Source organism: Dermochelys coriacea, chromosome 11, assembly GCF_009764565.3.
Source record: "Dermochelys coriacea isolate rDerCor1 chromosome 11, rDerCor1.pri.v4, whole genome shotgun sequence".
NCBI classification, from domain to species: Eukaryota; Metazoa; Chordata; order Testudines; family Dermochelyidae; genus Dermochelys; species Dermochelys coriacea.
Window position 1 is genome coordinate 11,070,422 of NC_050078.2, and position 16,274 is coordinate 11,086,695.

A 16,274-nucleotide genomic window follows, 5' to 3' on the forward strand; every position below is an offset into this window, starting at 1 on the left:
TCATCCTCTGCTTTTTTGTGGGTGCGCGCCTTAAATAGAATGACTGAATTGGGTGATTTCCAGTTTTCTGCAGTTGGCAATCCTTTTAAGTTGTAACAGATGAAGCTCTGCTGTTCCGTCTGAGGCGCTCCTTCCCACATCTTTTTCAATGACTTCTTGAAACTCCCTTGAGCATTCAGAACAGAATTTGGCATGGAATTCACATCTGTTCCATGGGTAGATGGCCAAAGTTAACAGAATGCCCATTGAACAGTGATGCCAAAAGCCATATGTTGGTGTTTTTAGGGTTGTGACCAGAATAAGTTAAATAAAACACACTGGGTCAAATTCAGAAGTGAAATGCAAGATACGCACCAGTAAGCCATGGTGGGGGAGGGGTTGTGTTTAGACATAGGAAGGGAGGAGTGTTGAAGTGAAAGCAACTACCAAGAGTGTGTAAGATTTGGTAGGATAAAACTGGGAGGCTTACACTCCTTTACCATTTGTGGGGGAGTGATAGCTCAGTGGTTTGAGCATTGGCTTGCTAAACCCAGGGTTGTGAGTTCAATCCTTGAGGGGGCCATTTAGGGATTTGGGCCAAAAATTGGGGATTGGTCCTGCTTTGAGCAGGGGGTTGGACTAGATGATCTCCTGAGGTCCCTTCCAACCCTGATATTCTATGATTCTACGATTTTGGATTATGTGTGGTTTAGCTATCTCCTCTATGTTGCCTATAAACTCCAAATACATTAGTCATAGCATTTGGAAAATACAGGCAATGATCCAAATGATCTAATGGTCCCTTGTGCCATTAAAATATATGAATCTTTGCTCACAGCTGTCTTGATGCCCTCTGTTGGATATTACTTTGCAGTATATGTCATGATGACGTGCTAGGACGGTAAGGCCATTGAGCAACTGTTGACATGCCTGACAGTTTTATTAATCCCCTGTTATCAGTTAAACTGCTCTTTGGTATTCCGAGCTGCCATCTGTTGACCACTGTAAAATATCAGGTTGCATTTTTAATGTGAAGTGGACTTTTCTGTGTCTAAAGGGACAATCATGGTTTATTGGCTTTCAATTGGATTTACTTGAAAAGAATGACTTGTTCTAAATGCTAACTATCAAAGCTATGTGTCAGCACGTAAGTGGGGGCTTGTAGCGGGGAGCTTTAAAAATTCCCTCATCGGGCAGAGAGAGGGTACAACCTACCTGAGGGATGCTGTCTGGAACACATTTGCTTGTTGGGGGGGGGAAACTTTAAATCAAGTTGCGTTTTTGGTTTTGGGGTGTCTTATTTTCAATCTGAAAGGTCACTTAATAAAAACCGTGTTGAAGAATCAAACTCAAGTCCTTCAAAACAACCCCAGAACCTTCCAAAGCACTTCTTAGGGTAAGTTATTGGGGGACCCTTGTCTTCTAGAGTGACTGAGTGGAGCAATGCTGTCAAAGTGTAAACTACTATTTAAATAATTTTCGGGGAGGGGGTTCTTTCATTGTGAGTGTGATTTCTTGTCTTTTTACTTCTGAAATGTCTTTAAGCGTTTCCCCACCACTGATTGTCTTATGTGTATTGCACTAGCACTACAACTAGTGCTAGGTGCATTAGCAACATAGTGAAAGGTGCTGTACAAAAACATACTGGGAGACCGTCCCTGCCCTGAAGAGCTTACAACCTCGATAAACAGGACAGACAAATGGTGGGAGTGGAAACAAGGGCACAGAGAGGTGATGTGACTTATCCAAGGTCACCCATCAGATGGGTTACAGACCTAGGAACAGAACCGAGCAGTCTGGAGTCCCAGTCTGTTTGGCCCGAGGGGACAGGGCACTAGCCGGTTCAGCCTGACCAACACCAAAGCACTTAACAAAATAATCTTCAGACTATACTGTGCATGCACAGGGATCTCCTTACTGAGCGCCGAAGTGCAGCTGTCTTTGGGATGAAATGTAGCAACACTACAAAGTAGTTGAGGACAGTAAGGGCGGGATTTTCAGAAATGCCTGGGTGAGTTATGAGTACGAGTCCCATTGACTTTCTTTGGAACTTTTTTCTACCACTTCACTGGCTTTCAGTGGGACTTGTGCTCCTGAGTCACTTTGTGCTCTTGAAAATTCTTCCCTGCAGGAAGAAGACTGTGTACAATTCAAACTGAAGTTGGCAGGATGGCCAACAGTGTAATCAATTTGCCAAGATGTCAGGGTTAACCATCTTCACTTGTGAAAAAGACCATGAAATCTTTGATACCAGAACCTTGGTTTTACATCTCATCTAAAAGACGGCAGTCCCAGTAACAAAGTATCTTTTAACATCATGCTAGGGCATCTGTTCAATACTGACTAAGAAGGGAATAGTGCCACCTATTTACAAATATTTTACAGTGATAAATTACAGTAAGAATAATGTGAGCTGTACTGTGAACATGCAATTGCCTGCATGCTGCTCTTTATCATTTGAAGGCAACGGCAGGAATACTTTGATTATCCGTTGATAGCTTTTTACTTCTATATTAGATCAGTGCACGGCTCATGGAAGTTAACCAGTTTCCTTTGTGTCTAATCAAAGAGAAGGGCTCTGACAACTTCCTTGTGCGCAATCTCCATAAGTTAGGAAGAATAGTTCACTGCAGATATTTATTTAATGCATCCGATGAAGTGAGCTGTAGCTCACGAAAGCTTATGCTCTAATAAATTTGTTAGTCTCTAAGGTGCCACAAGTACTCCTTTTCTTTTTGCAGATATTTAGTTACTTTTGGTCACATAGATTTATCTAATTTAGGCCAAGTATTTGAGAGTACCTCAGGTTCGTCACAGACTATATATGGAGCTGCTGAATTGAGACTGTTAAAATCTGAAGCTGCTGTCTAATGAAAAGGGCAGATCTTCCTTCCCCGGTTTGCTTTTTTGTAAAATATGAATGAAATTTTTGTCCATGTAAGTGAGGAACTAACTAGCCTCTAGTTTGACACTGCTATAATACCGGCATTAATAGGCCAATCTTCCCCACAAAGTTTTGCCAGTACACTGCATAGCCTTTCTGTGTGTAGGTTTTTTTCCTTCAGTCCTATCCCACTCTTGAGCAGAGGCTGCCCATCCTTTCAAATTGCCTGGTGTTTGCTGTGTGAGCAAATGGGAGGAAACTATGGAAAAACAAGAATTTGTAACCTTAACACAAATTGGAGGTCTGTCCTTCAGATGTGAAGAGCTGGTGTACTGACGTACTTCGCCACCCCCAGGGTGTGGCTCTAGAACTTTCAAAGTGTGGGCTTGATGTTTAATACTTAGATTGTCTAATTGACACCTCCCTTCCAATTTTCAAGCATACAGACCACCTTTCCTCCTATTCACAACTGCCTCCACCTCTAGTCCTCCCATTCTCAGTCACATAACATCCCTGTGGCAACTATGCTAATTACATCTGTGAAAACAGAATAATATGAAAATCTTTAATTTGTTTATAGATGTCTTTTAATGCTATTTAAAGCAACTGGAAATAAGGAGGAGACCCTTGCCCTATGGTTCCAATTCAGGAAGGCGCTTAAGCTTCAGTCCATCCCTGAACAACATTTAAGCACATGCTTATTGGGACTTAAGCAGATATTTAAGTTCTCTCCTAAACTTGGATACTTTTCTGAACTAGATGCCATGTGCCCAGCAATCACTCCCCATACCACCAAGTTCCTGGGCTCAGAGTTTGAGAACCTCTCGTCTATAATGGTTTTTTTTTTTCTTTTAAATGCTGATTCTTAATTTACCTACAGGCTTGTCTTTCAGTTGCCTTAATGTCCTGTTCTGCCATGAATTTGACATATTTTTTTCCTTTTCTTCCCATGCTGCACAGGGTGTCCACACTGTAAAAATTCCATCCCGCATTTCACAACGGCTGCAGAACTCTTTAAAGAAGATCGAAAGGTAACCCATATTTTAATAGTTTCTGAGGTGTTTAAAGTGTCTCAGCCACCTTTTCACTTAACAAGCTTGATCCAGTTCATTTAATGCTAAGGCTTGTGCAGAAGAATGCTGTTGAACAAGTTAGTTATAAAATATGTGTGCATCTTAGAGGTCTTTTGCCAAACTGAGTTGAACTTTTAACCTTCTTTCTGATTTTTCTTTATTTTTTCCCTTTTAACTCTTCTTCGGTGAAATCTTCCCTATTAAGTCATGTTGTAACTCTCTGAATTTTTACAGATGAGAAATAAAGATTATTTTAAACATTTTCTTGTCCACCCTTCCTTACAGTCTTGTTATAATTAGTGGGGTGGACATAGGAAGAAGTGTATGTGTCTGAGGTCTGGGCTAGCCTAAATATTAGTTTGACCCGACTACATAGTTCAGAGCAGTGAAAAATTTTGCTCCCTGTTTGACAGGTCAATCTAACCCCTGGTGTAGACGCAGTTGGGTCAACAGAAGAATTCTTCCATCAACCCAAATGCCACCAAAGAGGTGGATTAATTATACCGACAGAAACACTCTTTCCTTCAGTGTCAGGAGCATCTATGCTGTGGCTCTTCAGCGGCATAGGTGCAGCGCTGGAGCTGTGCACTGTAGCGGCTGTAGTGTAGACATATCCTGACTCTGGGCAGAAACGCGGAGGGGATTATCAAAAGAGCCGAAGTGATTTACAAGAAAACCCAATTGATGTCTCTTGGGAGCACAAGTCCCAGGCTGTTGAAAACTTCATCCTTAATCCATAAACTGGGAAATTGCAATTTGTGTCAGATCTATCAAACCTTTAGCAACATGGGTAGTCCTTGCTCACACAAATACAGTGGCCTCATTGGCTCATATAAGCAAAGGCTTTTACTGTTGGTCCCTATCATTTCTCCTTTGTTAGTACAACTTCAGTCTTCTCTCTTGTCTCTATGATCTGTAATGTGTTTCAGGATATGGTTTATATGAAAGATGCTATTTAAAAAACCCCTTTTTTGGTTTGTTTTTAGTTCCCTTTACTTCTTCCCAGTCTTTGCAACCCAGCACCTTCTTCCCATTAATGTGGAAATGGCTTGGGGGATTTACCAGGAAATTAAGGGATAGCTTTGAAACCTCTTGCCATTTAGACTTTACAGATATTGGAGAGATCTCAATCAACTGTGAAAAGAAAAGGAGTACTTGTGGCACCTTAGAGACTAACAAATTTATTAGAGCATAAGCTTTTTGCGAATACAGACTAACACGGCTGCTACTCTGAAACCAATCAACTGTGTGTGCACATGCTGGGAAAGTGGAGGAGTTTCTATGGAGGGCATTTAGTCAATCTATGAACAACGTGATGAACTTTTAGGGAGGCAAATCGCTCTCTTGTCTTGCTTATGGATGGAATTAGAATGGTGGTGTTATGCCCTTGGGTTCAGGTGGCATGTAGCAGCATTTAGTGGCACACCGCTCTCAATTCTCTTGCTGCTGGAACTTTTTGCAACGTGATGCCTTGTGGTTACTGGTTTGTTTCCAAGAATTCTAAAAATGTGTCATTTTTCTCACCACCTTCTGCTAGCTCTGAGACAGGCCTTTCTTTCCTAAGCTCCCGGCAATTTTATTCTATCTAGGAATTAAGTGAATGTACAAAACAATGTGAGAGTTACTTATCCGGATGTATTAATAAACATCTGATCACAATTTAGCATGTATCATGGTTGTGCTGAATGCAAACATCTGAAGGTTTTGATTCACAACTGCAGGTGGCTGTGAAAGGACTCAAAGCCCTGGAGACAATGATTGATGGCTGCAACTCTTTATTTCAGCTGAGGGCATTTAAGGCTGAAGTGCAGAGGTATAAAATGTAATGAGGTGGAACAAAAGATCCAGTAGAGAATATTGAGGTTTGTACAGTTTCCAAAAGGTAGGCACGCAGCAAAAACAGCTTCATTCCTCTTGTTGATTCATGAAAGTGCTAAGGATTGATCATCTTGGGGAACCCTCTTCAGTCATGCACAACCCATAGGCTACCAAGATGTTTCTTGCTGCCTGTTGGTGCCCTTATAGAAAAGACATAGGGCCTTGATCCGGCAAAGGACTTAAGCGTGTGTCTGTCCCCACTAACTTCAATGAGACAGCTCCTGTGTTTAAAGTTACACACATCCTCAAATGCTTTGTTGAACTGTGACCCTATGGAATTAAATAGGGATTAAGCCAAAAGTGTTCAGTAGACATTACTCCAAAAATAAGGAGCAAAGGTATTAATCTTAAAAATGTACAGAATGTAATAGAAAATAATTAAGCTGTCTCTATTTTTTAAACTGTTGTCCTATAGGATTCTGTAGCAGGAAGAGGTTCAATGCTAACAGATAGTTCAAATGTTATCATTTTCTATTAAATTCTCATGGACTTTTCAATAAGGGTGGCCCCTTGGCTTCTGGAAAATTTTAACTTTTTAAATTAAAGGAATGAAAGATTCCAGGCCTTATGGTCGCAAAAAATATCCAAAAAGGTCAACTGACAGAGCTCTCCCAAGTTTGTAGAGAGACAGAAAACAGACTGCTCGGAGGTATGACTGGTATCTCTGTTATCAAAATAGGCCATTAATTTTGAAGACCCATAACAGGCCAGATTTTTTCCAAAGAGAACTCAATCTGTTGGTGTGCACTTTTCAATCACATAATACTTGTGCACTAATGACAGAATTTGCACATGCAGTCACATGCACAGAAATGAAGGTCACTATTTCAAAATTTGGCCCCAAATATCAACTTTTCATTGGTTGTCTCATTGCAGATTACTTCAGCAGAAATATCCAGCTGATGTGCTGGTCCAGTGTGTCTATGCATTACAGAGGATACATCTGGAAATATCTGGCTCTGGCATACCACCCACGGCCCCTGCACCTCCACTTTCTTTAGTATCTCTGGAGTACTGGTAAGAGCAGGCCACTGAGGAGAGAAGTCTAGAAATGCTGAGCACATCTTGACTACAGAATTCAGGGTAACTTCTAGAAGGGTTCTTATGCAACCAACTGTGCTAGGCCCAATGAGACATCCCCCATTGCAAGGCCTTCACTCCTTCATTCTCTGCCAGTTGCAAGTCACTTTTTGCTTTTTAACAGCTGACAAAATATTACTTTCAGGTACTTTAAAAATATTAAACCTGGGTCCTGGGACCTTCTTTTCAGCTGCCTGGGGAGCTATGGCCTTGACTTGCCAGGAGAGAACCCTAGGCCTTAACTTGTATCTGCAGCTCTCTTCATGGATGCTTTCAGCAGAGACCGTTCATACCTTCTGGCTCACCCATAGATTTATAGATACTAAGGTCAGAAGGGACCATTCTGATCATCTAGTCCGACCTCCTGCACAGCGCAGGCCACAGAATGTCACCCACCCACTCCTACGAAAAACCTCACCTATGTTTGAGCTATTGAAGTCCTCAAATTGTGGTTTAAAGACTTCAAGGAGCAGAGAAGCCTCCCTCAAGTGACCCGTGCCCCATGCTACAGAGGAAGGCGAAAAACCTCCAGAGCCTCTCCAATCTGCCCTGGAGGAAAATTCCTTCCTGACCCCAAATATGGCGATCAGCTAAACCCCGAGCATATGGGCAAGATTCACCAGCCAGATACTACAGAAAATTCTTTCCTGGGTAACTCAGATCCTATCCATCTAATATCCCATCTCAGGGGATTAGGCCTATTTACCCTGAATATTTAAAGATCAATTAATTACCAAAATCACATTATCCCATCATACCATCTCCTCCATAAACTTATCGAGTAGAATCTTAAAGCCAGATAGATCTTTTGCCTCCACTGCTTCCCTTGGAAGGCTATTCCAAAACTTCACTCCTCTGATGGTTAGAAACCTTCGTCTAATTTCAAGTCTAAACTTCCTGGTGGCCAGTTTATACCCATTTCTTCTTGTGTCCACATTGGTGCTGAGCTTAAATAATTCCTCTCCCTCTCCTGTATTTATCCCTCTGATATATTTATAGAGAGCAATCATATCTCCCCTCAAACTTCTTTTAGTTAGGCTAAACAAGCCAAGCTCCTTAAGTCTCCTTTCATAAGACAAGTTTTCCATTCCTCGGATCATCCTAGTAGCCCTTCTCTGTACCTGCTCCAGCTTGAATTCATCCTTTTTAAACATGGGAGACCAGAACTGCACACAGTATTCTAGGTGAGGTCTCACCAGTGCCTTGTATAAGTGCAGTGCCTTCCCCTGATGCTGAAGAGCTGCAAGTGTGACAGTTGTCCCTTTGCTGAACAGATGGAGGAGCATGAAGATTTGTTCAATCAGTACTCTAGAGACTCCTAGGGACTCCAGTGCAACCTTTAGAAGTCCACAGGCTCATTTTCACCTGAGCCCCAAAAAGCTGAGTCCAAAGTTCAGCTAGAATGAATTGAGTTATGGTGCTCTGATCTGAACTTTGTGGAGGAAATCTGTTGATTTTTTTTCCATGCCCCCAAAGTACGAAATATCCAGAATTCTGCAAAAGGTGCTGTTATTTGGGCAAGCCTCTTTGGAATTATTTGTATTTTTGAACATACTTGTACTCTTATGCATCTATATAAAGCAGAACACAAGTCATGTAACAGTGGGTTTGTATGGTTGTCATTGCGGGCAAAATCTGAAGAAATTGGGATTGCACAGCTGTCACTGAAGGAAGATCTGTGGTCTGCAGAACCTCTAGAAATCAGTGAGACTTAATGAATCACAATATGGAATTCCACCATGCTATTTTTGGCAGTTACTTTTTTTAGGTTGAACGACACTTTCAGATCCTAATCCAAGAAAATTCTGTGTGATGAAATTGGGACACAAATGCACTAAGGAAACAAACTAATACTTTGGAGGTTCAAGCATGTCTTGAATTTAAAAAAAAAAAAGAAAAAAAAAGACTCATGGTAATGTTGGTGCTGTACATCATGGTAACTAAAGATTTTTCTTCTCTTGCAAACTGATTCTCGTGGAGAATAGTGAGTGAAATTGTGGCTAACCTCAATGGGGTGTATTGTATTTTGGAGTTACATAAATAAAACCTTGTACAGTAAACATAGGGAAGAATGGGTCCATGACTAATTCAGACGTGCTATCAAAACCTTGGTCACTTGGCAACAACAGTTTTTTTTTTTTTTATAATCAGATTTGTCATCTGTCGTTGACTACTCTGTAAAGCAGATGCTTAGTACCATTCTTCACACTGAAATTTTATCCCTAATTTATTTTTTTAAATAAGTCTGTCCCATATCATTCCTTCCTCAAATCAATATTCAGTTATTCACTTCCATTTTCATAACAAAAGTCGATATTAGCTCCTGCAGAGATTTATTTCCTTGAATCAATAAACCTGTGCGTGGCGTTACATATTTTAACAGGAGAGCAACTGCTACCAAAGGAAGATATTTTACATCATCCTACAATGACTGTTGAAATGCAAAAGGTTGAAAAACAGAAGGGGAACAATTTCCTGAAAGGAAAGGAGATTCCGTTGTCTCTTTCCCACACACCCATTTAACACATGCACGTTTTTTTAAAATTGTAACATCAATCTAGAATAGAAAATTGTTTCGCAGTTCTGTTGGGAAATGGTTCCCCTGAAGAAAACAATGACACTAAGTATAGTAATATACTAGGGCTTGTCTATGCAGTGAAGTAATGCGCTCTATCAGGTTGTGATTTCTAAAGTGCACTAACATGTTGCACAGCAGATGTCCCTGTGCCTGAGTCCCCGCCCCCGCCTCCCCCCCAGCCACATCTGGGGACATCACAAGGAGTAATAGCTCCCATCTCTCCATAAAGGGGGGGGGAAGAGATGGAGCACCACCACCACCCTTTGATGCAGCATATGGCCTCACCAGCACATTTCCCTCCACTGCACCCCCTTGCCTCTGAATCACAGCTTTCTCCTGCTGCCAGCTAATATAGCAAGTAGAGGCAGTCTGTGCTGCAATGCTGAGGGTTTAGGATTCAAACTCAGTTTGATGCACAATAGAGAGATTGTTACAGTTGCACCTAATAGAACTTGTTTTTGCCTTTTTTTCTTTAAAAAAAAAATCCAAAACAATTAGGAAATTACATATGAAACTTAATTAAAAGAACATTAAGGCTGCAAACTCAAGAACTCCAGAGATAAGAAATACCAGGTCTACGCTTGCCCATGCAACTTTAATTCTGCCCTCTTGCATGTACATTATGATATAGTCTTTAATTACATGGTCAGAGACAACATTTTTCCACAGGACTCCTGCCTCATTTTATTGCACAGAATGGTTGCACAAAGAGGCAGTAATAAGCTTGCACAACTGTAAATCTGGCTTTTCTTTTCAACTACTTGATATGCAACCTAAATAATGCTCTTTTAATATGTATGCCTTTTAATGTATAAATACCTGACAGAAAATAAATGAAGAGTTCTTGCTGCAGATTATTCTTAACATTTGTCTTTAGCAGCCCTGATTCATTGCGAGTTCTGTCTGTTGTTCAAAAACTACCAAAATTTATTTGTGATTTTTATTATTTTATTTAAATAGTCTTCAGGAATCCTTGATCTTTAAGGCCACTTAAATGGTTTTCTTGTTTTAACACATGAATAAAGAAGTGATATTCTGCATTGAGGTAGCAATTTTCATCTGAGAATACAATAGAGTTTGATCTTTCTAAGCCATTGTTTTATGAGGATCTCAAATCCAGAACAACAATAAAACCCAAGATAGATTTTCCAGTTTCTTTAATTGCTGCCCAGATGTTGAGATCAGTTGATGTAGTTTTGTCTGCCTCACCATACAAATAAAAGACATAGTGCATAGTAAGTGATCTTTAATTATGGGAGTACAGGGCATCAGAAGCACTGACATCATGTAAATAAAAGGTATTTTGCTCAGATTGCTTGGAGTAAGCCAGTGGAATGGAAAGTTAAAGTTAAAAGGCACCTGGTATTAAATTAGCTTTGAAATACTGTAGCCAGTAGTCACAATAATCTCTTCTCTAATTGGTTGGCTTTTATGTAGCATAGATTTAACACTGTGTAACCCTCCCAGTCTCCAGCAAATGTATAATGGAATTGTGAAGGTAAGCGTGTGTAAATTGCAATAGAACTTCAGAATAACTTCTGCAGGTGGCGCTATGTATATGTAATAACAGTGGCCAGTGTAAGTAAAGTCCATTTTCCAAAAGAGCTGCAGCTGAACATTTTAAAAAAAGGCCTGATCCTGAGATGCATCCACAATTCCCACTGCAGCCAGTGGGAAGTGCTGGTTCTCAGTACCTCTCAGAATCAGGTTCCCAGTGATGCACGCAGGGTGGTAAAGTAGCCGTGAGCCCTGTTTAGTCTGGGACTACATACTCTGGCTCCTAAGTTGCCTGCTCACAGAGAGAGCTCGTAAAGAGGGACGAAGCCAGTCTATGGTAGATCAGCAGAGAGTTGCCATTCTGGGCTCTCTTTATGGCTATTACTGTTATTTGTAATGTTTAGGGACCTTACTCGAGATCAGAACTCCATGGTGCTAGGCACTGTATGTATTCATAACACTCCTTGCCCCAAACAGCTTGCAGTCCAAGCTACAGGACAGACAAAGGGTGGCAGAGGAGTAAAGCAACTTACCTGAAGGCACACAGAAGATGAGTAATGGAGCCAGGATTAAATCCTAGGTCATCTGACTCTGGTGTCCTACACACTACACCCACATCTCACTTAACCTGGGAACTGGGTGAGGGTTGTTACAGGTGCTTTGCGCATACATGATTAATGCCCTTTACATTTGTATGAATTAATTAATAAACATTGCACCATCTTTCTATATAAACTTTTCTCTGACTAATCTAAAGAGGGAAGAAGACGTTGCAGCCAGCCAGATACACTAGTATATTTAGGGATAACAAAGATGGTTTTCTTACCCTATTAGCACTTGCAGCCTAGTAGCCCTAATTAAGGAAGTTTAAGAGCTACAGTTCTAGCCAGCACAATGAATTGCTGCACCCCTAGAGAACAGAGTTCACGTCTTACTAAGGGTTGTGCAAGCCAACTTTCTCCCCATCGCTGGAGATTATAAAAGCATTGCATATTTTGGTACAAGTGGTGGTTCCTATTCCAGACATTCACAGGCTGCGGCAGCAGAGGGTGTGCACCTCTTCAATTTCTCATCCACTAAAAGGTGCCGCTCTTGGAAGCAGCAGACGGTTACGGTTTTTCATCTCTTATGTGCTATTCCTTTTGTATTTCAGATAGCATATGCTGCAGTGCACTGTGCCAAAGAACAGAACCATGATCTGTGTAAACAGGAAGGTGTGGATGGTTACCCCACCTTTAACTATTACAACTATGGGAAGTTTGTAGAAAAATATAACGGAGAGAGAGGGGTAAGTATAAGAACAGGTTGCAATTTCAAAAAAATAACCGCAATGGGGAGAGGAATGACTTGTCTCTTTCCATTTTTGTTGTCAATGAGCAGGATGGAGTAAACTTTCAGGGTATTGCAAAAGGCTTTAACTTTTCTGCTCCCCTCAGTAATTCACTTGGCTGAATCACTGTGTACCACACCCATACGCATTTGTGAACTGGAACTTGTTTGGTCTATTTGGGGAAATTTGGAGTGAATTTGATGATGTCTTTCTGTTTAATAAAAAGTCTGTGGGTGGATGTAGTTCTAATGAAAATGGGGAATGAATTGTATTAAGTAGAATCAGTCCTAGAGTTGGCAGGTGATGTGAAAATTGCTCCACTCAGCTCTACTAGTGCATCTGAATCCGGACTTGCCAACCCCCAAATGTTTTAAGTCTACGAGTCTGCCAAATCATGACTGATCGTTGGTTTTGTGATGTGGACAAAACTGTCCTTAGAGTAGAAGGGGACCAAATCACTTGTTTTCATTAAATCGAATTCTAACCTGAGCTTCAGGAGTGAATGGTTGGTTCCTAGCTCATGGCTGCTTCCACTTTCCCATGGAGTTACATACAGTTGATCATACAGCCTGACAGCTAGGTGCAGATATGGTACAACACTTTTCTGGGGTTATAAAATGAGTAGAAGTGACAGAGCAATCTAGTGGCTGTTTGGTTTGTATCTTTTAAGTCATAATAACCTATGGAGAGATCATTTCTTGGAAATGACTGCATAGAGAAAATAAAGGACTAAGGAGAAAACGTAGGTGTCCTCAACCCAGCCAATGATTATTGGCAGGGAAGTGCCTGGCCCTGGAAGTGTTGCTGTTATAAACCTTGAAAATATAGAGAAATAGAGCCTCTGTACTCTTGAGGAGGATGAATGTCTCAGGGAAGGAGAACGTCAAACTGGAGCAGAGGGAAACGATCCCATAGTTGGGACCTTTCTTCCAGATGTCATGGTATCCTCTCGCACGAAGGATACCTATCCGGCAGAGGGAACTCCAGTTATTAGGAAGAGACAGGTAATAGTAATGGAGGACGATCATTAGAAACACAAATAACCAGGAGAACCATATGGTGACTTGCCTGCTGGGTGCGAAGGTTGCAGATCTCTCGAGAAATCTATACAGACTTATGTGTAGTGCTAGGGACGAGCTGGTGGTTATGGTACATGTAGGTACCAAGACCATAGGGAAAGATAGGTGAGAGATCCTGGAGGCCAAATTTAGGCTGCTAGGTAAGGGATTGAAGTCCAGGATCTCCATGGCAGCATTTAATTTCCGAAAAGGGAACGACACAAAAATGAGGAATTTAGTTAAACAGAAATTAAAAGGTACAGTGCCAAAAGTGAACTCCCTGCAAGTTGCATGGAAATTTTTTTAAAGAAACCATAATAGAGACTCAATTTTAATGTATACCCCAAATTAAAAAAATATAGTAAGAGAACCAAAAAAGTGCCACCATGGCTAAACAACAAAGTAAAAGAAGCTGTTTGATGCAAAAAGACATCCTTTAAAAATTGGAACTTAAATTGTATTGAGGAAAATAGAAAGGAGCATAAACTCTGGCAAGTGAAGTGTAAAAATATAATTAGAAAGGCCAAATTTTTTTTTTGAAAAACAGCTAGCCAAAGACTCAAAAAGTAACAGCAATTTTTTAAAAAGTAAAAAAAAAATTTTCTGTCCCTGCTGTCATCAGAAGCAGGAAGCTTGCTAAACAACCACTGGGGCCACTTGACGCTCAAGATACTAAAGGAGCATTCAAGGAAGATAAGGCCATTGTGGAGAAATCAAATGAATTCTTTGCATCGGTCTTCACGGCTGAGAATGTGAGGGAGATTCCCAAACATGAGCCATTGTTTTTAGGTGACAAATCTGAAGAACAGTCCCAGACTGAGGTGTCATTAGAGGTGGATTTGGAACAAATTGATAAACAGTAATAAGTCACTAGGACCAAATGGTATTCCCCCAAGAGTTCTGAAGGAACTCAAATGTAAAACTGCAGAACTACTAATGGTGGTATGTAACCTATCATTTAAATCAGCTTTGGTACCAGATGACTGAAGGATAGCTAATGTGATGTCAGTTTTTAAAAAAGGCTCCAGAGGCGATCTGGCAATTACAGGCCAGTAAGCCTAACTTCAGTATCAGCCAAATTGGTTGAAACTGTAGTAAAAAACAGTATTATTAGACACGTAGATGAACATGATTTGTTGGGGGAAGAGTCAACATGGTTTTTGTAAGGAGAAATCATGCCTCATCAATCTAGTAGAATTCTTTAAGGGGGTCAAGAAGGATGTGGACAAGAGTGGTCCAGTGAATATAGTGTACTTAGAGTTTCAGAAAGCCTTTGACAGGGTCCCTCAACAAAGGCTCTTAAGCAAAATAAACTGTCATGGGATAAGAGAGACGGTCATCTTCTGGATCAGTAATTGATTAAAAGATAGGAAACAAAGGGTAGGAATAAATGGTCTGTTTTCAGAATGGAGAGAAGTAAATAGTGGTGGTCCCCAGGGGTCTGTACTAGGCCCAGTCTTATTCAACATATTCATAAATGATCTGGAAAAAGGGGTAAACAGTGAGGTGGCAAAATTTGCAGATGATACAAAACTACTCAAGATAAGTCCCAAACAAACTGCGAAGAGATAGAAAAGGATCTCACAAAACTGGAGGACTGGGCAACAAAATGGCAGATAGGACTTTTCAGCTTGGAAAATAGATAACTAAGGAGAGATATGATAGAGGTCTATAAAATCATGACTGGTGTGGAGAAAGTAAATAAGCAAGTGGTATTTACTCCTTCTCATAACACAAGAACTAGGGAGTCACCAAATGAAATTAACAGATTTAAAACAAACAAAAGGAAGTATTTCTTCCCACAATGCACAGTCAACCTATGGAACTCTTTGCCAGAGGATGTTGTGAAAGCCAAGACTATAACAGGGCTCAAAAAACAACTAAATAAATTCAAGGGGGATAGGTCCATCAATGGCTATTAGCCAGGATGGGCAGGGATGCAAAAACATGCTCTGAAGTGTCCCTAGCCTCTGTTTGTCAGAAGCTGGGAATGGACGACGGGATGGATCACTTGACAATTACCTGTTCTGTTAATTTCCTCTGAAGCACCTGGCATTGGCCACTGTCGGAAGACAGGATACTAGGCTGGATGGACCATTGCTCTGACCCTGTGTGGCTGTTCTTATGAGATTTATGAAGGAAAGGATTCCAGCTCTAGAATCACCTGACTTAAGGGAGACATTGTCCAATTATTGGAAAATGTTCTAGCTAGCGTGTTTGTGTACAACTGACTATTGAATAGAATTAGAATTACTCTATAGTGTCTCTCTACTTTGAACAAGTACTGGAGATTCTCCTTTAGTTTGATGGCATGGCCATCTGCTTTTGGAGCTGGAGAATGTGATTTCTGTCCCTGCTGTCATTATGAAGTCCTGAATGGACATAGCATGCAGCAAAATGACAACCATGAAGTGCATAGAGTTACAGGTTTGTTGCAATATGATAGCAAAGGATGTTGTTACTAAAGCAGTAAAACACTTCAAAAATTACCATGATCCTGGATTTCTTTTCTGTGTCAAAGGTTGAAGAATCTTGGCCGATAGCCTCTTATCTTGCAAAGGAGTTCTAGCATTTAGAGGAAGGCACTGGGAGTCAGGAAGCTGTATTCTGTTCCTGACTCTGCCAAAGAAACCTTTTACTTGTAAATTAATTCCCTGGGTTGCACAAAGAACCACCTTTTGTTAATCAAGGCCCCAGTCTTGTAACTGATTCTGCGCGAGCAGGTCCCTTACATTCACGTGGCACTTCATGTCCATGTGTAGTCAGTTGTTATCTAAGGTCTAAGAGAGAGCCCTTGAGACAACCAAGGCTGAGCAATATCATGGAATAAATAATTGTGACAAATCTCTGTGCTCCTGGGTGGCAATCACATTTCTACTAGCTGGTTTTGAAGTGGTGCATACAGCATATTAACATG

At 40.8% G+C, this 16,274-nt stretch overlaps 1 protein-coding gene across 1 annotated transcript in view; it reads left to right on the top strand.

Annotated features, from left to right (window-relative positions):
- Nucleotides 1-16,274, top strand: part of PDIA5 (protein disulfide isomerase family A member 5) — a 126,896-nt gene that overhangs the window by 108,930 nt on the left and 1,692 nt on the right. The window contains exons 15-16 of the mRNA XM_038422140.2: nucleotides 3,824-3,894; nucleotides 12,123-12,257. Of these exons, the coding sequence (XP_038278068.1) occupies nucleotides 3,824-3,894; nucleotides 12,123-12,257 (206 nt within the window). The remainder of the gene's footprint in view (nucleotides 1-3,823; nucleotides 3,895-12,122; nucleotides 12,258-16,274) is intronic.